The sequence below is a fragment of the Mycteria americana genome, chromosome 14 (assembly GCF_035582795.1).
Source record: "Mycteria americana isolate JAX WOST 10 ecotype Jacksonville Zoo and Gardens chromosome 14, USCA_MyAme_1.0, whole genome shotgun sequence".
NCBI classification, from domain to species: domain Eukaryota; kingdom Metazoa; phylum Chordata; class Aves; order Ciconiiformes; family Ciconiidae; genus Mycteria; species Mycteria americana.
Window position 1 is genome coordinate 17,300,021 of NC_134378.1, and position 23,250 is coordinate 17,323,270.

The window sequence follows — 23,250 nt, forward strand, 5'->3', positions numbered from 1 at the left end:
CCACTTGACTGCAGAAAGCCTGGCAGCTACTGCCCCGAGTACATGCTGCACTGTGAGCCCTGCCAGGTTTCCTGTCTCCATGGGCAGGGTCTGGCCATGCTCCTCCCTCAGGGCCAGTCATTTCCCCTCCATCAGCTCCCGCTGGGGCCCCACAGATGTTGTATTTTCACTTGTCAAAATCTCCATCCAGCTCTGATCTGTGCTTGCGGTGTGTTCTTTGACATACAAGGCAACTTCTTCCTCACCCTGGGCGAGGAAGCTTCTGCTTTCCCACCACGTGCCACTGAAGGACAACGGTCGTCGTGTCTGCAGTCATGCTTCCAGGTGGTCATGAAGATGCTGAGCTGCACAAGTTAACCCAAGAAGGAGCTCTCCCACAGAGGAGAGCGGTCCACGGAGAGGTAAGATCAGTGTCCCAGGGTGCTGCTTTCTCACACGCAGAAATGCGTTTCACACGTGCACGCTAACCCTCGCGAGTGCGCACACCCACACAGAGCCTACCCGGATCGAGCAGCCACAGGCTGTGGGGGTGTTTCGAAGTGTTTATGACTCAAGCTCGAGAACACATTGTTAAAGCAAGGCTCTGCATTTTGTTGTTGTTGCTGACTTTCAAGTGAAATGGGCAGAGACGTGCGGAGCGCTGTCCTACCTGCTGAGAGCATAAAGGGAACAAAAGCTGCCACAAACCCCTACAGCCGAGAGAAATGTCTTTGTAATTTTAGAAACAGAACTGCTGTGGAAACAAGATGTTGTATGAGTAAGTGTTCCTCAGCGGTGGTGCAAGCCTAATGCTTCAGCCATCCCTGTGGGACAAGGTTGGTCTGCAATTTGAAGTACAAGGGACCTGACTCTCGCTGCGTGCTGTAAAAGGCAGAAAGTAAACTGGGACCAGAAGCTGAGAGGCACGAGCAGGCTGCTGAGGTTACCTGGCACAAGGAAAGCAGGCGCTCTGCTCCCCTGGGTGTGCAGGAAGAGGCTGGGCCCTCCAGCCTGGTGGGCACAGGAGCATTAGTGCTTTTTCCATGGTGTGGGCTGTGGAGGAGTTATTGCTAATCGCTGCGGGAGGGAAACGCGCTCGGTGCCTTCTGGAATGCTGCTTTTTGGGATTGTGCCTGCGTTTTCGGAAGCTGCTCCTGAGTACCGTTACAAGGAAGGTCTGTCATCCCTCAAGGGTGGCTGTCGGCGCAACTGGTGTTAGCGGCCATCTCCAGTCCAAACAGGCTGGGGAACCGGCAGGTTGCCCCCTTACCCCATGAGAAATGAGGGCAAGTGGGAATTTGAAGCGATTCCTGACTTGATTTCCCTGTTACCCAGCTGTCCACGTGACCCTGCGGTCTGTTCCTCAGCCCAGCCTCTTGCACGGCTGCCCCGTGCCAAGTGTTCATCCCTCCTCACTCTCTGCTCTTCTGCAGAGCTCTTGCTGGAGGAGCTCGCTGCCTTTTATAGCCATATCTAGACCAGGCCTGTCGCCTGGGATGGCCGTCTGCCCTGTGTGAGCAGGGGAGCCTCCCACATCGTTCCAGAAAAGGCTATGTATTTTTTGGGTGCAGGACAGCAACCTGCCTGCCGCACTCTGAGCTGTGCTGGAGCTGCTCGGTGATTGGGAAAGCCGAAATGTGGTGTAGACCAGCAACCTGAGTCGCTGATGACCGTGTTAGCCCTGAGCAGCATCCAGGGTAGCCTGTGCTGCAATGGGAGGTCAGCCTTGGTCTCCAGGCATCTGCGCTGCGACCCCACCACTGCTCGCCCTATCCCAATGACCTGTAGCAGTGGTCTGCTCATAGGAGAGCCGAGCTGTGGCCAAGGCCATGCGCTGCTTCAGCCAAGTGGAAAGCCGAGCCCAAACGGGCCTTCTGCTTTCTATGTGGTCCCGCCCTGTATTCTGCAGTATACTCCTGGTCTTGTGTGATGCAGAGATGTATCATGCTAGACAGCAAGTTCATTTTGGGGCTGGGAGGAAGTCAGTGCTGTAGGTTGCCTCTGGGGGCTTGCCAGATACTTGAGGCTTGGTACAGTATTTACTGAAGCTCACCACATCCAAATAAAATAGAGGCTTTGCCATCAGCCCTTTTCCTGCACGCTGAAACATTCCTTGTGCTTTCCCTGTTGATCTATAGAAATTCCCTGAGCTCTGGCCTTTGCAGTCTCTCTTCTCGGACTGCCTCCGTTACAATCACTTTAAGCCTGATGCAATTTGTACTTTTTAATATTAAAGAACTTGAACCACTGGATTGTGGCTCAATAGAATAGGAAAGGACAGTGTTAGACCAGCTCAGCAGATAGCTCTGTGTCTGGCATTAGATATGTATCTCATTTACGTTAGCAGCCTGTGATCTCATGCAAACATGTCTCCGAGGAGAATCAAGGTGAAACACCAGGGATGTCACCAGGCCCCGGTGACAAGACAAGCCCAAGACAAGCAAATGAGACAGATGCCCGCTGATCAGCTCTTGCCTTGGGGCTTTGGCTGGTTGAGGAGTGGATGTGGGCTGGTGGGCCGGAGCGAGGAGAGAGGCTTGCTGACGTGCCCAGCCCCTCAGGGCAGCTGGGCAAGAGACCCTGAAGGTTTATGAAGAATATGAAACTCTGCAGAGCAGGATCTCACGAGCCAGGCTGCTGCCCAAGGGCAGGTTGTGCGCAGGAAGCACTGCACCCTGACCCACCAAGATTACCAGCAGATGGAGAAGCAGCCTCCGGCAGCCCAACTGCCATGTCCACCTTGCTTGTGGGTATCGGGTAGAGTTATGTCCAGCCAAAGGATAGGTATGTGTGTCCTGGGAGGGTGCGTGGCGGGTTATGACATGACTCGGGGTTTAAATGAGCCTCGGAGAACCTGGCGGATGGGGTAAGCAGCAGCTGGAGGTTAGCTGTCAGCCAGAGGTGTGCATCATTTCTCAGGTGGGCTTGTTCCCTGGTGTCTCAGCTGCAGGAGAAGCCAGGACTGCCGCTCTGCAGAAAGGTTTGCTATGCTGTTGGGGGCATTCCCTACCAGATGACAGGCAACGCCCTTGGGTTTTTCCTCCAAATCTTCCTATTGGATGTTGTGCAGGTGAGTGGCCACATGAGATGGGGTTATCTGCAAAGGGGCTTAGCGTAAGCTCAGCAGACTGGGGCAAGGGTAGAGTTTGGTGGGTGGCCAAAGCCCTTGGAAATGCTCATCAGAATTAGGCATTCAAACTGGATCAAAATTGCATCGTGTAAATATTGTTGGTGGGTGCACAGGAGATGTTTCTGGGCCGTTTCAATGCTTGGAGTGGTCTCCAGGGGATGCAGATGAAACATTGGCTAGAGCGAGCTGCATCATGCTGACTGCTCGCAGCTTTTTGCCAGGACTTCTTTCGCTTTCAAGCTGTGGTTTCTGTTTCCCCCCAGCTGGAGCCATTCCGTGCCTCTTTGATCATTTTCCTTGGAAGAGCCTGGGATGCGGTTACTGACCCTGCTGTTGGCTTCCTGGTCAGCAAAAGCCCGAGGAGAAAATATGGCAAGCTGGTCCCATGGTGAGTGTCTGGGCTGGAGCCTCAGGAGGGTCTTTGCTGGGTTCAGATTCCTTCAGTGCTAGTGCAAGGAGGTAGCTGGGACAACTCACTGGGAGTTTAATGTGATGTGGCTTACAGAGAATTACAAAACCATAACATCACAAGGACACTAAAAATAACATAACTTGCAGTGGGGTCCATATGTCACTGCAATGGAAGAGGAGTGTACTGCAAACTTGTACACTTGCTCTTTCCCTTTCCCTGGGGCCTCACATTTTCAAGGCCGTGGGGTTCAGTGCTCCGAGAGTCTTGTGTGGTGGCACGTACAGAGTTTGGTAGTGAGCTGTGCCAGCAGCTCTTCACCAGGCTCTAACCACAGGCAGATCTTGCAGGTAGAGGGTTTCCGCTGCCTCCAGGGTTCTGCTGCAGGGCAAGGACTTGAAGTAGTTAAGCAAGAGACTAAGAAATGTTGGACAACTTAGACATCACTTTTTCTCTCAAAATTTGTGTTTAGCCTCCCCCCCAGCCTGACTGATGGGCACTCACTTGAGCAAAGCTGCTTCCTCTCGCAGATCTTGATCTTGCAGTAGCTGGGCTGTGGTTTGGAAGTTGGGGAAGAGGCTGTGCTATGTAGCTCAGCTTGTGCAATGAGAAGTGTGACCACCTTATCTGAGGGTCACACCTGACCAGCTCCACTTCCTCCCCAGGATCGCGTGCTCCATGCCATTCGGGGTGCTCTGCTACTGCATGATGTGGTCCACTCTCTCAGATGGCACCCCCACCTCCCTGAAATTCCTGTGGTACCTGTTCATGTACAGCTTCTTCCAGACTTGCATGACTGTAAGGATCATGGTGCCTGGGCCTGACTGTCTTACACATCATCCTATACTGCAAGGAACGGGGACACCGTCAGCTGGGGAGTCCCGGCCCCAGCCTCTCCAGGAAGGGACCTGGAGTGGAGTCTGGGAGAGCTCTAGCTGGGGAGCAGTGAGGGATGCAGGATGTCGCAGACCATCCCTGCAGGGATGGTGAGATGGAGCGGTGCATTTTAATGCTGGGGATTCGGCTGGGCTGCCTGTATATGGTGATGCGAACTTCTCCATCACTGGTTTGTGGGAACAGAGCAAATCACAGAAGAGGGTGAAAAGCCACATGTGTGCAGGGGTGGCACACAAGGCAGCTTTATCTGCTGCGTGTAGGGACAAGGGGGGTTGTGACCAGCAAACCAGGGAAGCAGCAGCTGGAGCTGTTTGAACTGTGCTCTCCCTAGTGCCACCACGTGCCATACTCTTCCCTGACAATGTTCCTGGGAGGAACCCAGAGAGACCGTGACTCAGCCACTGCCTACAGTAAGTTTCTGTACCCCTACAACCCCCAGCTGCCTGCGTTCCTGGGATACCCTCCCCAGAGGAGAGGCGAGTAAGTTCCTCTGGCTTTGATCAGGCTGCAGAGCGGATGGGGTAAACCAGGGATATGAAAACAGGGATGAAACCAGTCATCTTCTGCAAAGAATTTACCTGCAGAAACATTTCTCAGATCTGTATCATTCCTAGGGAACTCAGGACCCAGATTTATTGGTTCCAAACATTAGAGCATTTACTGCTGGAGCCAAGGGAAAAAAATCAGAGCAGGTAGAAATAGCAGGTCTCTTCTTCTGAGGCAGCTCTGGATGTTGGTGCCTCCAATTCCATTCCCAAAGCTGGTCCCTTACCCTGCGGGATGTGTCCCATCAGCCAGGGAGTGGGACTGAGGTTTCTCTCCTGGCCATCCTGGCAGGAATGGGGATGGAGGTGTTCAGCACGCTCCTTGGGTCAGGAATCCAGGGGCAGATTGTGGGCGGTTACCATGCCCGCATGATGAACGGCTGTTATGTGTCAAACGAGACCCTGCCCAACACCAGCACCTACAGCCTCACGGACTCTCTGGAGAACACGGTAAGGGCTGGCCCGTCTGCCCCCTGCTCCTCCTGTAAGCTCTGGGGCAGGCACTGCTGGCCGTGCTGCCAGCTCTGTGCGTGGTACCTGCATCGACACTGTGCACTGTCTCTCGTTTTCCAGCGTCAGGCCTATGTATTTGCATCCCTGGTCCTGGGCTCAATCTATTGCCTGTCCAGTCTGATTCTCATCTTTGGAGTCAGGGAGCAGCCTGGTAAGGTCCATTTAGCTCCATTTTGGAGGGTGCCCAATGGCAGTGGATGGTGAGGATGGGGCTGCAGAGGAAGGTGCGAGGCAGAGGGAGCGGGGCTCCTATGTGGGGGATGGCTGTCTGGGTGCAGGACCTCAAATACACACATACTTGGATGCTGAGACCCTCCTTGGTTTGTGCTGGCAGCATCTTGCTCCCGCAGAGGAGAGGGGAGATGCTCCGGAGGAAGGAAGGCTCAGGCTGCCTGGGAGCTCCTGCAGGGAGCCGTGGGCCTGGGACAGGGTCTGCAGCTCACTGCTTCACACCGAGCAGGTCTCGCCAACACACAGCCTGCAGAGCTACGCAGGCCAGCCCGAGTGCACAGAGTAAAGTGGCAAAATCCTGCCTGTAGCTGACACCGCGGCCATTGTCTCTGCACTGAGATGTCAGACTCCGATAGCTCCTCACCCAGCTGAGCCGTGGCACGATCCCCCTGTGCCTCCCACCCCATCATGTTCATTCTGGCAGCTCCGGTGCCAGCCCTGCTGTCTCTCCTCTCAGGGCCCCTCAGCCCCCTGGGGAAAGTTGAGCTGCCCTTTGCCAGCTGCCTGAGGATGATCATGGGACACAAGCCCTACACCCAGCTGCTGTGTGGCTTCCTCTTTGCATCCCTGGCCTTCCAGGTGCGAGACCTGCCGCGGCAGGAGGAGAGCTTGGGGGATGAGATGTCCGGGCAAGTCATCCAGACAGTGAACTCGGGACCCCCAGCCATGAACGTCTCCACGTTGCTTTCCCAGATCACACAGGGGATCTTTGCCTTCTTCTGTACTCATGCCGCGGGGCTGGCTGGGAAGTTTCAGCATTTAGTGCTTATCATGTTGGTAAGTGAGCCCCAGGCAGACCTTCCTGGTGGAGGTGTTGATCCTTGGGTCACCCCAGCCCTTGAGCATGGGCGGCTCAGCCTCATGGAGTCATGCGTTGCTGCTTCTGCCCATCAGCAAGGATGTCACCCAGGCAAAGACTGGCAGTCCTGGGGGACATTGCCGAGACTCCCCTTTGGTTCTCTCTTCAGGTCACAGCTTCCCTCTCTATTCCCTTTTGGCAGTGGTTTTTGGGGAGATTTGGAAAGAAAACAGCAGCGTCACTGGGCTTGGCGGTGAGTTTGCCCATGGTCGTGGCTGTGGCTGTGGACTGAGAAGCCCTGCGAGGAGACAGCCTTGCCCCCAGCTGCTCATGGTGTCTGGGGAGAAGAGCTGGTTGGCAGCTAAGGGTGGCCCAGAGCATGGTGTCCTCTGCACTGCAGGCGACCAAGAGTAAGCCAGTAGTTGACGGCAGCTCTGCACTTCCTTGTGTCTGGCCATTGCTGGTATCGGTGGCCATGGCTTCGCAGAGCTTTGCAGTAAGGTGCAGGGAGGCTGAGGGACCATCCCCGAGACAGCGGGGAAATGATTTTTTGCAGCATCACCCAACCAAGGGCTCGGGCTCTGAGACTCCATGGCTGCAGATCTGGTGAGCAGTGTGTGATCAGGTGCTGTACCAATGCACCAGTCTCATGTCCACACGCAAACATCGTCCTGTGGCGTCTGTCCTGCTCCAGGATCTTGCATGCTTGATGCAAGTGATCCGAGTTCTGCCATCCAGCTCTGTGAGAGGCTCAGGGAGGGAAGGAAGGGCTGTGCACCACGCTTGGCAGGGGCTGGGAAACAGCCTGCTCATCAGACACACGTCCCAACTGCTGCCTGGCTCTGCAGGTCAGCAAGGAAGTCCCATTTGGCTTTTTTTTCAGAATTAGGTCCTCAGATCCCATTGAGGATCTATCTCCAGATGCCTTCCTCACAGACATTGGGTGCAGCCATAGCAGATCCAACTTTCCAGTTTAACAACTCGGCTCCATTGCCCTCCATAACCATCCCTTTACTCATGAGGAAGGTTTTGCTGCCAGCATCAGCCTGTCCAGGGCCTCCACACTGCACTGCACAGGGGACAGAAGCAGTTCTGTATATGAAATGTGTGGGGAAGGGGGGAGCGTGGCCTTTGGTTGGGGCAGACTGGTGCAAGCTGCCTGTGAGCAGCAGAAAGAGCCCGTGTGCTTTTGTTTCTCCTCTTCCTCTCGCCGCTGCAGCTGATCATCCCAGCCCTGGTAGCCATCACTCAGTTGATGCACAACTTCCTGGCCTTCGTCTTCCTGGTGATCATGGCAGGCTGCAGCATGGCTGTGCTCTACCTTTTACCATGGTGAGCAGAGGCACCTCCAAGCCACTTGTCCAGCAGGGAGGAGGGGAAGGTTATTGGGAAAGCACTACCCGTGACGTGCCAAGGCTGCCCGTTTGCTCAATACAGTAGCTTTTGGGCTGCAGAGGGACCTGCGGAGGTGGGACTGGGAAGGGACGGGGATGTGATCCACGGTCCCCCAGCAGCATCGTTCAGTCTGTGTTCAGGTTCAGCAGCAGGACACCAGTCATTGCGCAAAGCGCTGTTTTTCTTCTCTTTTTCCGAAGCAATTGCCACACCCTCTCTAAGATGCTCTCTGCCCTGTTTGCCTAAGGCAGAGGACAGGCATGAAACAGTCTCCAGAGTGGGGTTCTGCAAGGGGTTTCTGTCTCCAAGGAGAGGCCTTGGAGTGGCTGCAGCTGAGTTCAGCTGGCACTGGCGTGGGTGTCACCGACGTGTCTGTGGGGCTGTCTGTCCCCAGGTCCATGCTGCCAGATACAGTGGACGACTTCATGCTGAGGAACCCCAGCTGCCTCAACCTGGAGGCTCTCTTCTACTCGTTTTACGTCTTCTTCAACAAGTTTGCAGGTGGCCTTGCCGTGGGGATATCGACACTGAGTTTACAGTAAGCCCCAAACACTACTTCCCCTATTTTGTCAGCCCAGCACAGGCACTTTCTACTGCTGTTTTCTAGAGTGTCTGATAGGAGATGCTGGAATGAGTCACAGGGGTATCCAAATTTGCCTTTCCAACACCTACTGGGAGCAAGAGGAGAGCAGACAGGAGTGGGAATTCCCCAAAACTGGGCCTCTGATACCAGACTCTAGAGGAGAACAATGGAGGTGCCTGCTTGCCTTTCTGCAGTGACCCGGTGGGGCTGGGGGAAGGAAAACCATTCTCCTCTTTAGTTTTGCAGGTTACCATGCTGGAGACTGCACGTACAACCCCGCCGTCATCCTCACCCTGCAGCTTCTCATGGCCCCAGTCCCAATATGCCTGCTGCTCATTGCCATAATCATCTTCTGCCTCCATCCCATCAATGAGGAGAGGAGGAAGCAGATGAGAATGGAGATGGAGGCAATGGGGTAAATTCGAGCTCCCTGAAGGAGACAGGTCACCTAGCATTAGTCTGGGTGTCTGCCTGGGTCCTAGCCTGACACAGAAATGTTGTACGGGGAGGGACTGCGTGTGTCCAGTCCACGCTCCCCCACGCTACGATCCTCTCTAGGGGTGCATTTTCCAAAGAGCTTTGGGGGTATTTTGGAGGCTGCTGACTTTACACCACATTTCATGAGTGCTCGTGTTCCTTTCAACAGGCATCAGGTACAATGCGGCAGCCAAGAATAAATCCAGGGCTGAAGTGGGTGAGTTCATCGGGAAGGACGCGGATTTGCTGCGCTGTCAGGATGTGCTGCTGTCAGGGAAAGTCGTTGCTTCCTGTTGATTCCTGTTCCCATGTCCCAAAGGCTTGTTTTGCATCCTGACCCCCTCCCTCTCCTGGCTGGCAGGCACAGGATGGGGAGGGGGTCCTGCTCCAGCCCCAGCCCTGCCACCTCACCAGAGCTGCTTTCTCCAGGGCTTGGCCTCGCCGGTCTTTTGGCAGGTCCTGACAGATCTGGGCAAGGCAGATCCGCGCTCTGCTTCTGGGAGAGACCGCAGTGCTGGGGAGGAAGGGCCCCCGCCAGCCCCGGAGCGGTGCTCTTACACACACTGGGGTGCGGAGGTGTCACTTAACCTTGTGGGAATGTGTGCACAAAGAACACAAGGATTGTTTTTGAGAGGAAACTATTTTTGACCAGTTTTTAGGAAAAATACTGCTGAGATAGTGCATGTCTTTGTACTTAGACTGCCCTTTCACAGGGAAAGGTTTAGAATTTCTTTGAACAAGGGTGAAGTTCAAGCCAGCAGTGTTTTAAACCATGTGCAGAAACAATGACACCTGGCAGCAGGGTGGTGGAAGCCAGCTCTGTCCCGTCTGCCTGGGCCTTTTGTTAGCTGAGTCACCTCTGGGGAACCAGGAGCTTCTCGGTGCAAGTGGCTGCGGGAATGGGCTGCGCTGCCTCCGGTCAGGCAGCTGGTGGGGTGTCTGGCAGCTTGTCCCGGTTTTTGCCAGGTCAGGAGGTAATGGCAGAAGTGTCACATAAATGTCAAGAAGAGCCGAGTCGCTTTTAAATCGTAGCCCATAGCTAGATCTCCCGCAGCAGCATCTTGCGAGAGCTGCTTGGCACCCCCACGTCTCTCCTGGCAACAGTGAGGGGGCAGCGAGGGGAAGAAAGGAGAAATCAGCCATCTCATGGCCGGTAGCGCTGAGCTGTGTTCAGCCTCGTGCAGAGGCAGAGAGTGAGGCTGGTTATTTTTAGGGCTAGAGCTGTATCTGACCGTTGGTTGACCTTGCAGCTCTCTAGTCTGGTGCACACTGGCAGGATCTAAGCAAATTACTCCCCAGTTGTGCGCTGAATTAATTTGAAGCCTTAAGTCTTGTGGTGCAACTTTGCGATCAATGGGGGAGATGGTGTTTTAGAGCTGCGTCAAGGCACCTGCAGGATGGTCGCAGCAGCCCAGATTCAGAACAATTTCTCAGACGCACAAAGGGCCTCCTCTCCCCCCCCCCCCCCCTTTTTTTTTCTTTTTTTGTTGTTTTGTTTTCTGGAGTGTGAAGGATGTTCCTTGGGATCACCTGACTAAGCCTGCGGTCAGGTGTTGGGATGTACTGCCCTCTGCCACCACGTTGCTTTCAGCCTTGCTGCCTCTGGATTTACGAACAAGCAAATGCCTTTGAGCATCGAGGAAACGCCCAGATTGTTAAGAGTTTAAAGTCCTGCAGAAGTCATGAAGTATCTTCAAAGGTCCTTGGGACAAAGGAGAGGGGACTTGATCTGGAGCTCCCAACCTGCAGCACAGGCCACGAACAGGCCGCTGCAGAGCGGGACCTGACCCACCGCAAAGCAGGGAGCTGCTGCTGCGTGCATGGTGCCTGCCAGCCCCGCTGCTGCCCGGAGTGATGCTTCTGTATATCAAATAATGTCCCGTTTATTTTTTACACTATTAAATCTGAATGGTCACGCTTTTCCTTCTTGGTATTTCTTATTTTGTGAGTTCTGCCAGCAGATGAGCCAGAGGGCAGGGAGCAGTTTAGGCAGAATTCACTTGTTTTCAAGCCATTGTCCTTTCTCCAGAGTTTAGATAGCAGAATCTGACCTGAACCTTTCCTGGGTCTCAACCCTGAGCAGTTGAGGGGTGGTCAAACCTGGCCGAGCTCTGAGGTCCTGTCGAAGTACTGGTTGTTGCCGTGGCCTTGCTTGCTGGTAAGATGAGCAGGCTATGCCAGCGAGTTAAAAACCAAAACACCCCACCCAGGGCGAGAGCCATGAGGAGGGTGCAGTGCCTGACGTGTGCAAGCGTGCCTGCGCCTGGCAAGGGCTCTAGCGTGGGCATACATCAAGCAGTATTTTCCCCTTTCAGATCCTTGTGTATCGCTGGCCCTTACAGGGAGAGCAGGCCCAGCCCTTCACCGAGATAGCATAAATCCGGAGGGATGAGAGCGTGCCCCTTTTTCTCCCATTATTTTTCATCTTGACTCTGGGCCTCACACGTCTGCCCTGCTGATGGGTGTGTTCATGGAAAGTCAGGGACCACAGGCACCATCTGTGTGTTGCAGCTTTAACATAAAAAATAATGCTATCGCATCAAGCAAGAAAAAAAACCCCCTTGGTATTTCAGTATTTAAAAGATGCAAGCAAGGAACAGAGGCAATTAAAACTTGCTTCATCCCATTATCTGTTATTTTAAGAGTCTCCTCCTCTTGTGTCCCATTTTAATGCCACTTGCTGAGAATACTGGCTTTTTATTAGTCTCTTGGCTGTCCTTGGAACTTCTCTGTTCCCTTGTGGACACTCAAGTTCATCTCCTTGAAGTAAGGAAATAGGACGCTTTGAGGCAAAAATCCTGTGCCTGGAGCGATTCTTTTTTTGACCAAAAAAGAAAATAGTTGCTGCTGTTCCCAGAAGAAAGTCCTTTGAGTGTGAGATTGTTCAAACCTGCGTGTCTTCTGCTGAGCCTGCCCCAGTAACGCGGGGCTGGCGCTGACCTCCGCCAGCATGGTGAGGAGCAGAATTAGATCTATAAAACAGCATCTTACCAGCTCTCTGGCTGCTGTCATTGCATGTGCCCAACGCTCTGAGTTTAGGCACAAGCCTAGTCTTGGGAACCGTGGAAATAATTAAAAGTCTTGTCTGGGGTTGGGGTGTGTGGCCAGTGTGTGCTGGCTCCTCGGGGTTCCCTGGGAGCCCTGCTTTGGTAGCCCCGGGCCTCCACAGCGGCCTAGCGCTGGGCCACGCACCCGGGGCTGGGCAGGCTCGCTGCGGCCAGGCCCTGCGCTTCTTGGCCCTACCAATGGCGGATAAACGGGCCAAGCCTGCGAGGACCCAGAATCACAGAATCGTATAGGTTAGAAAACACCTTTAAGATCATGAAGTCCAACCGTAAACCTAACGCTACCGACACCACCACCACACCGTGTCCCGAGCCCCGGGGGGTCGCTCACGGCGGGCCCCCGCGTTCCCCCGGCAACCGCGCGGGGCCAAGATGGCGGCCGGGGCCGGGCAGGAAGAGGAGGCTGCGGGGGGGGGGCGGAGGGGGGCAGAGCGCGGAAGATGGCGGCGGCCGGGGCCGGGGGCGGGGCCCGTCTAGGCGGCGGGCGGGCGGGCTCTATGGCGGCGCGGCGGCCGAGGCTGCGCACACGTGGCCCCTCCTCCCTCGGGCTGCGGGCGCTGCGGGTGCGCGAGCGGCACCGGCACCGGCATGGGCGTGCATGTGGAGACCATCGCCCCCGGCGACGGTAAGCCGCGGCATGCCCTCCGCTCTCCCTCTCCCTCCCCTTCTCCCTCCCCTCCCCGCCGGACCGGTCCCGTCCCGGTGCCGGTCCTGGTCCCGGTGCCGGTTCCGGTCCCGGTGCGGGTCCCGGTGCCGGTGGGCTGACGGTGCGTGTCTCCCCGCAGGGCGGACGTTCCCCAAGCGCGGCCAGACCTGCGTGGTGCACTACACGGGTGAGTGCCGCCCGCCACGGGGCCTGCAGGGCGGGGGCTGCCCCGCCGCCACCGGGGAAGGGTCGCCTCGGCCCGGCCCGGCGACCGAGGGACGCGATGGGGGAGCGGGGGCTGCCCCCCGCCGCCCCGCCCCGGCAGCCTGCGGGGACCCCGGGCCCGGCCCGTGTGGGCGGCCCGGCTGGGCCGCGCCGCTCCCCGGGGGAACCGGGGGGATCCGGCCCGCGGGAGGGGGGCCCGGCCCGCCCCGTGGGGCTGGGGGCAGGGGGGCTTTCCCGTGGGCCGGGGGGGGCCCGGGGCGGGGGTCTGGCCGTGCCCCGTGGCCGTGGGGAGGCCCCGGTGGTCCCCGTGGGAGCCGTCTCTCCCACTGCCCAATCTGTGGGGGGTGGGGGGGCTTTCCCACCCGCGCTCGCCCCTCCTTTTGGGGGTGCGCTGGGGAACGGCCCGGGGGGTGCTCGGGGGGTGCCTGGGGGGCAGGCAGGGCCCTGGGGGGTCCCAGGGCAGCAGAGGCCTGTGGGCCTTGGAGCGGCCGAGCCGAGCCCCCCCACGCTGGCTGCTCCCGCTGGCAGCGAGTCAGCCCCCCCGGGAGCTTCGGGGTTCGCTGTGTCCGAGCAGGGTCCCCGGACCCCCGACGCCGTCCCTGCTGCCCCGGCCCCTTGGTGGGGGTGACACCAGGGGTGCCCGTGGGGCAGACCCAGACCCCCAGCCCACCCCGGGATGTTTTTAGGGCTGGGCAGCGTGGGGCAGCGATCCCGCGGGGGGACCCCGGTGTGGGTAAGGGGGGGTAGTGTTTGGGGTTCGGGCAGAGTAGTTTGGTGAGGGGCTGCCCCGACAGCCAGGGAGGGTCACGCTCTGCACCGTGTCCTCCAGCAGCCTTCTGCCAACTCGGGGGGGGCGGGGGGGGGAAGAAACCAACCTTGGGACCCCAAAAAATGCTTTGGGGGGTCACCCCGGGGGTCTCCTCTCCCCTTTCAGCCGCCCTTCGAACAGCTCCGGCTCATCGGGGCGGCCGCCGTGCTCCAGGGTAAAAACGGATAGAGCCGTTTGTGGCTGTTTCTGCTAATAACCGATTCCCCTTCCCGCCCCAGCGCTCCCCTCGCCCACGGTGAGGGGCCGCGGGTGCCCCTCTCTGCGGAGCGGGGCCCGGGCAGCCCTGCCTGCCGGGAGGGCTCGGCGGGCGTCCAGCCCATCTGCTGCTCCTCCATCTCCCCCGTCCTTCCCGTTCCCTCGCCAGGAGGGAGAGGAAGCGGCTCGGTTCCCCCCGGCCGCCCCGTTTCCTCCACCGGTGGAAGAACAAAGGGAGGCTGGCAGGCAGTCAAGTGGCTCCCGGTGGGCCAGCCCTGCCGCCTGCCAGCCCTCCCGGCTCCCGCCACCATCTCTCCGCTCCGGCGACGCTTGCCGGAGCTCTGCCGCTCTTCCCGGCTGCGGCCCCCGCCCCAGCAGAGCTGCTGGTGGGTCACCGTCTTCCCGTCCCCACGTCCCGGTGCTTTGGGCGAAGTGCTGCGTGGTGCCGTGCTCCTGACGGACCCTCAGCAGCAGCGATCCGCCGCTCGTGGGAGTGGTTCTCTCATTTCCTTTTTGTTTGTTTGTTATTATTGTCTCCTTTTGTCCTTTATCCCCCCCCCCCTCCAGTTCCCTCTGCAGGCAGCTTCTGCCCCCCGCCCCCCCGCCTCGGCAGGCAGCAGAAATCAAACACCTTCAGGCCCTGACGCCGTTTTCGTTGCCGAACGCTGCCTGCGTCGGCAGCGCGGCTCCCTGCAGCCTGCCCTGCGAGAGGCCGGAGCGGGGCTTGGCTCTCGGGGAAACGTTAGAAACCTTTGATTCCCCGGCCCCGTTACGGTGCTCGCCGATCCCGGAGCAGCATCGGGGACGGCGGCACAGCGCGGTGCGGGATGTGCTGTGTCCCGCGGCTCCTTCCAGAGCCCTGCGTCAGCTCCATCCCCGGCTGCCCTTTGCTCCCGCGCAGAAACCTGCCGGCGCTGAGGAGATCCAGCCCGTGGCGTGCCGCGACGGGCGTGCGGGGAGTCAGCTCTCCCGGCGCTGGGTTATAGATGCGCGGTGATTCGGTTAAAAACCATGTCGGGAAAAAAAACCCCGGTGACCCAAGAGCGAGGGAGCGTGGGGGAGCCAGCTCGGTCGGCCGTCCGGCGGCTGCCGCTGCTCCGTGGGGCCTGGCCCCACCGAGAGCAGCCATTTCATCCCGGGGGCGAGGGACAGACAGACAGACAGCCCCGGTGCGGGAGGGCAGTGCTGGGGAAGGAGGTGGAGAGCGGAGCATCCTCTGGGCCGCCTGCTTCGGAGGCACCGGTTGCTCACGCTGGGATTGCGGAGGTGGAGGCGTGTGGGGGGAGCTGGGGGAACTGGACCCTTTCCCCCTCCTTCGGTCCCGGGTCCCCGCTCTTTGCGGGAGGTCGTGCCCGCAGCCCGCGGGGAGCAGGGGGAACGCTGCCGGCGAGCTCGCCCGGCGGGGCGTCCGAAGCAGCCTTTGATGTGAAATCTGCTACAAAGGGCTCTTAAAGAAACTAAATCAAGGATAAAGTTCCCCGATGTGTTCGGGACTGCTCGCGGCAACCGGCGTGGGGCGGGAGGGCTGCGTAGGAGCAAATCCATGGGGAGGGGGGTGCGGGTTGGGGGCTAACAGACCTGAGCCCCCCTGGGTCTGGCTGCCGGGGTGGGAGCCAGAGCGGAGTGGGATGCTGTGCTGGCGTGGCTGGGGCTCCCGCGGTGCCCCAGAGCGCTGCCGGGGCTGGGCATCGCGCTCCCCGGGCGCGGGCTGGGGGGTGAAGAGAGCTGGTGCAAGGGCATCTGAGTGCACGGGGGCTGCGGAGAGCGTGGAGAGACTGCGGCCGCCCCGCTGTGCCGCTGGAGGGGAAATGGGGGCCCGTGGCCGTGCTGGGGAGCGCCGGGACGGGAGCGAGTCTGACTTGGCTTGGCGAAACGGCTTTGCCCGAGCGGCAAAGCGCACCCAGCTTGCTGTGTCTCGGAGGGTGGTGGGATGGAAATGCTGAGAGGCACGCTCGAGTTAAACTGGCTTTCTCTGGCAGGGTAGCACAGAGGGGACCGCCGTCCTTCCCCGGCACCCGTGCGTTGCCGCGCAGGCTGGACGCGGGCTCGGCTGCCCGCTCTTCCTGTTGTCTGCCCGGCGCGGTGGTGCTCTCCCCGCTGCGTCTGGGTGCTGCGATGCTCACGCAGCAGCGAACGCTTTGCGATTGCGAGACGTTTCCTACCGAGGCGTGCGACTGCCGGTCTGTGGGTTGCGGGAGCTCGGTGCCTTCTCCTAAAGCACCCCTTCCCCGCCTGCGCTGGGGGTCAAACGGTGGGCAGAGCCCCCTCCTGTGTCCGGCTGCAGGTGGGGATGGGGGTGGGCTGGGTGATGGGGAGCGCTGGTGCAGGCAGCTTGGGCCCTGGGATGTAAAGCATCTGGCAGGGGTTGCTGGTGGAGACGGGATTTAACCTCAGCTGGGCGGCCCCGTCCTGCCGCAGGGGGTTGGAGCATGCCCTGGTCACTGCCTGGGTATCCCAGGGCTTTCGGGAAGGGTTTCCCATCCTGTCCCTTCCTCTGGCTGGAGCAGAGGTGCCTGCCCCACTGCTCCGGTCTCTCCCTGCCTCTCCTCGGGAAGCTGGCTCCGTGCAGGACCCCTGGACTACGGCCGTGCCGAGGGTCGGCTCCACACCCCGCCAGCAAAACCCGAACCTGCGGGTTTGTCTCGGGGGCTGCCCCTGCCTGCGCCAGCGCCGCTTTCCGACGCCTCTGCCCGCCCGAGGGACCGCAGCCAAGTCGCACGTTGCAGCCGGCGTCTCCCGGCTGCTGCCTGCCAAGTGTGGCAGAGACCTGGCAGGGCCGCGCTGCCTGCCCCTCCGGAGCTGGGGCTGCTCTCCAGAGCCCCCCACTCCATCCCGCGACTGCCGCAGCCCCGGCCGCGGGGCTCTGTGCTCTCCCTCGCTGCCGTTCCCCCGAGACCCCCCGGTGTCCGTGTAGCCCAGCTGAGATCTCCGGGGGGGGTCAAACCTTTCAGGGTGGGAGCCAGGGCAGGTGGGTCTCTGTAACCCACCTCCGTGGGCTCTGCCCTCCTCACGGGACTGGTGGTGGCGAGCAAGGAGCCCTGCCGGGGCCGCGACGAGCCGGGCTGTGCCGGCGGCTGGCTGCTGCTCCTGGGGCTCTGGTGGGACAACTGCTCTTGCCAGAGGATGCTTTGCCTCTGTAATAGCTTTAAGATCTTGTTATCTCCTCGCTCGGGGATGGCAGGGATGAGGAAATGGTTGCTCATACTTGTCCAGGGCTGGAGAAATCTCCCAGGGGCCTCGCAGGCAGAGGAAGTGCCTGAGATGAGGATGCCGTCTCCGAAGCATCGGAGCCTCTTGGTTTTCCCCGCTGGCGTGGTGGGGGGAGCGTGGCAGCCCCGTGCCGGGAAGCGGGGATGAGCTCCCTTGTGCGACCTGCACCTTCCCGGGCCGGGGGCAGCCCGAGTGACCGATCCCCCTGGGCTGCTGCAACCAGCTTAGTCTGCTAATCCCTCTCTCCTGTGGCCAGGGTGCTGCCAGCTCCGAAACGCTTCCCAAGGCTGGATTCGGACGGGTGAGCTCGGCGGCGGGGGCGGGCAGCGCCGTCCGCTCCTGCGCGAGGTCTGCGGCATCTCCTGTGCCGGTGACGGTGCCTTTACCGTTCCCCTGGCCAGGACATTAAACGGGATGCAATTCCGCAGGCGGCGGGTGCCCCGCAAGCATCCTGCAGGTCCCTGTTTGCCGGGACGAGCGGCGGCGGGGTTGTGCCGCGTCGCCCCCGGGGTTTTTCCTCTGCGGGTGCCTGGGGAGAAGGGCGGCAGGCGCGAGCCGTCCTCTCCGTCCTTCTGCAGCCGCCCCAGCTCGTTGCGAAGCCTGAGGGCTCAGAGCTGAGCTCGGGGTCAGCTCATGTCGCGGCCAAGCGGCACTGCCTGCGCCAGCCGGCATGGCCTGCGCCGTGTCCCTGCTGCCAGCGTCCCCGCTGGGCGGGAGGAAGGCCAGCGGACGGGAGCGGGGAGTAGTGCCAGACGGGGCTGGAAGCAGGTTCAGCTACAAGAGGTTTATCCCGGAAGCAGGAAACAAGAAAACTCCAGATTTACTATTCCAAAGTCCAGGGCTGCGGCCTGACCGGCTGAGCTGGCGCTGATGCTCAGAAGCCCTGGAGCGGGGGAATTTTTCCTTTCTGTGAAATTAAAAGCTTAATTCCGCTCCCTGACTGAAACCTGGGGCTGCTGGCCCTCACCCCCTGCATCTTCCTGCAGCCCAGAGGTTTCGGTGCTCCTTGCCCCTGCAAAGGTGAGGTATTTTCTCCCATTCCCTCCTTTCTGTTCAGTGCCTCCCATCAGCACGACTGCCCGTGCCTGCGTGCCATCCGCTCCGGCTGCCGTCACGGTGCGAACGGGGGCTGAGATGCCCTGACTCATCTTTTACACAGATGCATTTTCTCTTGCCCATGGGCAGTGCCCTGGTGAAGGGAAATCCGTCTGCCCCATGTCTTGCTGGATGAGTTTGGTTTTGCAGGACTATAGAGCTGTTTCCAGCCAAGAAAACAGGGTTTTGGGCAGCGAAGGAGTGCGGAACGTTTGCAGGAGAGTTTATCGTCGCCCTTATTGCATGGGGTGCTGGCTCTGTTAATGTGGAGCCGGAGCCGCCTTATAGGAGCGGCAGCTCCACTGGCCAGCAGAGTTGCTGCTCCTATAAGGCAGCTCCAGCTCCAAGATTCCCCAAGAAGGTCAGGCAGGGAGCAAGGGAGGGGAGGAAATTCCTCCTTTGCTCATGTTGGGGAGTTATATTTAGCCCTGGGGATATCAGCCTCGCTCAGCCCTCACCGTGCAGCGTGCGCCGGGGGAATGAGGGCTGCCCTGGGCGCGTGTGTCCAGCGCTTGGTGCTGCCTCTCCCCGTCGTCGTTCCTGGGTACGGGAGGGATTTGGCTGAAGACCAGTGGGATGCGGCTGGGCGTGGGGAGGGCTGGAGGCCGGCAGCAGCCGAGATGGGGCACCGGAGCCCTGACTCCGTTTTGGGTGCCCAAGGATGGAAGCCTGCCCGTAGTGAGGAGCGGGAGGTGTGTTTGCTGGTGGGGTGGGAAGCGCCGTGCCTGACGCTGCTGCCTGCGATACAGCTGGCAGCGGTGCTGCGAGGTGGGGAAGGTTTGGGGTTTTTTTCCACCCCTCCATCTGCTCCCCTCGTCTGTCCTTGGTCCCAGCCCAGAGGATCGCTCCTCTCTGGGTCGAAGCAGCCAGGAGCAGGAACGATCCTGCCCTGCCCCAGGGCTGCTCCTGCCAGGCTGGGTGATGACCTGGGGGTGCTGGTGGGGGTTTTCCCCTCCAGACCGCCCGTGCAGGTGTTTCCCCAGGGGAGAGGAGGCTGAGCTGAGAACACCTTTGACTCAGGGCCATGTGAGCTCTCCCAGGGGTGACCGTCACCCGCTCAGGCCGCCAGGTCACAGCCTGTTTCACGCAGGCGTGCGTGGCTCTGTCCCTGTGTCACCGTTGTCTCCCTCCTTCTTTCCCCAGGTATGCTGGAGGACGGGAAGAAGTTCGATTCCTCCCGCGACAGGAACAAGCCGTTCAAGTTCGTGATGGGCAAGCAGGAGGTGATCCGCGGCTGGGAGGAAGGAGTCGCTCAGGTGCCTGGTGCTTCTCCGCCTCGCGGTCTCCCTTGCGGGGCTGCGCAGAGCCGTGCGCCTGGGGAGCTGCAGCGTGGGCAGAAATCACTGTGTGCAGCTCGTTCTCTTTTTTTTTTTTTTAATTCCCCTGTGTTTTCTACCCCTCCGCCCCCTCAGCGCTGGGAGGTGTGGGTGTGAATATCACCTTCTGCATTGCCACCTGCCAGATGGCAGGAATGGAGCAGGGCCGGGCCCCAGGAACACCTACGGCACGTCGGTGACTCAGCGGTGACATTTCTCCACTGAGTCAGCTCTGAACGAAAGCGGCGGGGAGTGCTCGGGCCTCCCGCTCCCAGCAGAGACGGCTCCCGGGCCGTGAAGCCCACGCGGAGGGAGGGCTGGTGGGCACGGCGCGGCTTCAGCTCCTGCGTGCGTGACCGCGGCCAGCTCCGCGCGCCGCTGGGGACGCGAGGCAGCGCGGCAGAAGGGTGCCGGTGGCTGTGGGGAATGGCCTGGCGTTCCCTGCCTTCGCTTGTGCGAAGGACATCTCGAGCCCTGCTCTTTTTCCAGCCCGTGCTGCCTGCCTTTCCCTTCTGACGTTCTTCCCATTCCTCTTCCGTCCGCTCCGGTTTGTCCAGCCTGGGTCCTTGCTCTTGCCCAGTGCAGGGAAAGGAGTGGGGACAGGACTGTGTCCCTCTTGCTGTCACTCACCCGGTGATTGTGCCCATCTCCTGACACCCCTGTATTTCTTTCCCTGCCCCCAGATGAGCGTTGGTCAGCGGGCAAAGATGACCATCTCCCCAGATTACGCCTACGGCTCTACTGGCCACCCAGGGATCATCCCACCAAACGCCACTCTAATTTTTGACGTGGAGCTCATGAAATTGGAATGACCTAGCCCAGCACCCTGTCCTCGGGTAAGGAGGGGCAGCTGCCAGCGGGGAGTGTGGTGGCTTAGAGGAGACTCAAGGCCCCCGTCTTTTGTCTCGGGGTACTGTGGGGAGGTGGGGTGGAGGTGATGGCAGTGGGGAGTATGAGAAGGATAGGGCAGGTTTCTGGCTGTGGGTGGGAGTTGCTCTCGGGAGGCTGCTGAGCTGGGCATCACTACAGTGGTACGGGCAACGTTTCCAGCCTGGCAGAGCGGGTTCATGCCATGGAGGGGTTGCGGTGCCGGCTGACCGTGCCTTGGGTTCCTTGTGTTGTGTTGCTGCACCGTGGCGCTTGGCTGCCTGCTCCCCCTTGTGCCTCTCTTGCTGCTGGTCACGGGCCTGGTGCTGCGGGCAGGATGGGGCTGTGCTCGGGGGTCTGTGGGTCCTGCGGTGTGGGCAGGATGGGGCTGTGCTCGGGAGTCTGTGGGTCCTGCGGTGTGGGCAGGATGGGGCTGTGCTCGGGGGTCTGTGGGTCCTGCGGTGTGGGCAGGATGGGGCTGTGCTCAGGGGTCTGTGGGTCCTGCGGTGTGGGCAGGATGAGTGTGGGCAGGATGGGGCTGTGCTCGGGGGTCTGTGGGTCCTGCGGTGTGGGCAGGATGGGGCTGTGCTCGGGGGTCTGTGGGTCCTGCGGTGCGGGCAGGATGGGGCTGTGCTCAGGGGTCTGTGGGTCCTGCGGTGTGGGCAGGATGAGTGTGGGCAGGATGGGGCTGTGCTCGGGGGTCTGTGGGTCCTGCGGTGTGGGCAGGATGGGGCTGTGCTCGGGGGTCTGTGGGTCCTGCGGTGTGGGCAGGATGAGTGTGGGCAGGATGGGGCTGTGCTCCGGGGTCTGTGGGTCCTGCGGTGCGGGCAGGATGAGTGTGGGCAGGATGGGGCTGTGCTCCGGGGTCTGTGGTCCTGCAGTGTGGGCAGGATGGGGCTGTGCTCCGGGGTCCGGGGGTCCTGCGGTGTGGGCAGGATGGGGCTGTGCTCAGGGGTCTGTGGGTCCTGCGGTGTGGGCAGGATGAGTGTGGGCAGGATGGGGCTGTGCTCGGGGGTCTGTGGGTCCTGCGGTGTGGGCAGGATGGGGCTGTGCTCGGGGGTCTGTGGGTCCTGCGGTGTGGGCAGGATGAGTGTGGGCAGGATGGGGCTGTGCTCCGGGGTCTGTGGGTCCTGCGGTGTGGGCAGGATGAGTGTGGGCAGGATGGGGCTGTGCTCCGGGGTCTGTGGTCCTGCAGTGTGGGCAGGATGGGGCTGTGCTCCGGGGTCCGGGGGTCCTGCGGTGCGGGCAGGATGGGGCTGTGCTCCGGCGTCCGTGGGTCCTGCGGTGCGGGCAGGATGGGGCTGTGGTCCCTCCCCTGTAATCGGGGCTCGACTTCTGCTTTGAGCGCGCGCTGCGCTTTGCGGTGAGACGCCGTGTCGTGAGCGCGCTGCCTCCTCCGCCGCGTTTCCTCCGGCGGCGGCGGCGGGCGGCTCGGTCACGCTGCCTCTCCTCTCTCCCAGCAGGTTTGGCACATGGAGGAATCCAGAATCTCAGCTTCAAGAAGAGTGCACATGACTTCGTACGGAGCTTTTCCCGATAGTCCACTACACTCATTGTATAACCTTACACCTTGATTGAATGCCTTTGGTCACTAAGCTTTGCGTCTGACTCTTCCTCCTTGTATCGTGTTTTTATGTCTTTTTAAACTATACGCCGTAAACCTCAACTCTTTTTGGGTCAAGTTCTTAATCTTATTTTTGTTCCAGGTGTAGACTACGTTTTACCAGTAGCACGCAGATGGGCTGCCCTTAGATAGGAGTCATTTGAACAAAAGGAAACCTGTTAGTTACTCGTTTTGGTGCAGATCTCTATGGTGTTCTCAAACCAGAAGTTGCTGCTGCTGCAAAAGCCATAGCAGAGCGAGGCTGTCGAGGCTGAACGGATGCGGAGAGCCAAGTAGCGCTAGGATTGCGTGTAGGTACCCTGCCCGGCGCCGGGGCGGCGAGGGAGCAGCGCGTCCTTCCCCTGCTCCCCGGGCGGGGCGCGGCATCACTGTGGGCGCCGTGGGGCTGCTCCTGGGAAGGGGGGCTGCTCTGCCCCCGCCTCGCTCTGCCGCCTCACGGCGGACCTGCCTTCCCCCTCCAGCCTGCTTTTGGATTTACGGAGATGGGTTTCCATCAGAGCTCCGCCACACCCTGAAAACCCAGTAGCTTACATTGAGCTTTCTTTAAAGGAAAAGGAAAACAGCAGACAAACGGAAGGTGCTGTCTACAGGGGAGGTGGCGGGGCTGGTGGGGAGTCAGCTCAAAGAGAAAGCCCCTGTCCCCTCTCCTCCCCCCTGAAAAGGAAACCTCAGACCCCGGTTGTCCCCGGTCTGAGCACTCCTGACCGTTCTCTCCTGACACCTGATGCTGGTCATCGCCGCTTGTCTGGTCTCATACGACGCATAGCTTCCCCCGCTGCTGTCCTATCTGCCCCCTCCCTCCGCCCTGCCTAGTGATTTGGTAAGAGAAATTGCCGCCGTTCACTTCCTTCTCCACCGCATAAAGGTATCAAGTTTTATTATTGCAATAAAAACGCTTTATGCTGGCTTTTCTCAACCCTGTGTCTTGGAGGTTTTTCCCTCGCCTCTCTGTCGCTCAGCGCAGCGGGTGCCGTGCCGGGCTCGCGGGGTGCTGTGGGTGCTGTGCCGGGCTCGCGGGGTGCTTGTGGGTGCTGTGCCGGGCTCATGGGGTGCTTGTGGGTGCTGTGTCGGGCTCGCGGGGTGCTGTGGGTGCTGTGCCGGGCTCGCGGGGTGCTGTGGGTGCTGTGTCGGGCTTGCGGGGTGCTGTGGGTGCTGTGCCGGGCTCGCAGGGTGCTGCGGCAGCAGGAAGGGCCAGCCTCTGGCTGTGCTGGCTTGCTTTG

At 60.1% G+C, this 23,250-nt stretch overlaps 2 protein-coding genes across 20 annotated transcripts; both read left to right on the forward strand.

Moving 5' to 3' along the window:
• The first annotated feature begins 152 nt into the window (after positions 1-152).
• On the forward strand, positions 153-10,868 carry LOC142417174 (sodium-dependent lysophosphatidylcholine symporter 1-like). Of its 17 annotated transcripts, XM_075517592.1 has the most exons (14): positions 153-401; positions 2,924-3,049; positions 3,373-3,497; positions 4,184-4,316; positions 4,747-4,825; positions 5,253-5,410; positions 5,534-5,624; positions 6,162-6,283; positions 6,398-6,481; positions 6,673-6,756; positions 7,723-7,835; positions 8,293-8,436; positions 8,720-8,896; positions 9,128-10,868. In XM_075517592.1, exons 1-14 carry the CDS (start codon positions 315-317, stop codon positions 9,156-9,158), a joined length of 1,554 nt encoding a protein of 517 aa, XP_075373707.1. In that variant the 5' UTR covers positions 153-314; the 3' UTR covers positions 9,159-10,868. The 17 variants fall into 17 exon arrangements, 16 of the variants coding, with proteins under 16 accessions (XP_075373707.1, XP_075373699.1, XP_075373701.1 ...); XR_012777911.1 differs by lacking the exon at positions 6,162-6,283 and having other exon boundaries at positions 5,253-5,624; positions 9,128-9,175; positions 10,464-10,546; XM_075517584.1 differs by having other exon boundaries at positions 5,253-5,624; positions 6,162-6,481; positions 9,128-9,175; positions 10,471-10,868.
• A 1,646-nt stretch (positions 10,869-12,514) lies between these two features.
• FKBP1A (FKBP prolyl isomerase 1A) lies at positions 12,515-22,946 on the forward strand. Of its 3 annotated transcripts, none has more exons than XM_075517609.1 (5): positions 12,515-12,648; positions 12,809-12,856; positions 19,367-19,479; positions 20,223-20,375; positions 21,867-22,946. In XM_075517609.1, the coding sequence occupies exons 1-4, from the start codon at positions 12,612-12,614 to the stop codon at positions 20,349-20,351; spliced, it is 327 nt and encodes a 108-aa protein (XP_075373724.1). In that variant the 5' UTR covers positions 12,515-12,611; the 3' UTR covers positions 20,352-20,375; positions 21,867-22,946. The 3 variants fall into 3 exon arrangements, with proteins under 3 accessions (XP_075373724.1, XP_075373723.1, XP_075373725.1); XM_075517608.1 differs by having other exon boundaries at positions 21,870-22,946; XM_075517610.1 differs by lacking the exon at positions 12,809-12,856 and having other exon boundaries at positions 12,542-12,648; positions 21,870-22,946.
• The last annotated feature ends 304 nt before the right edge of the window (positions 22,947-23,250 follow it).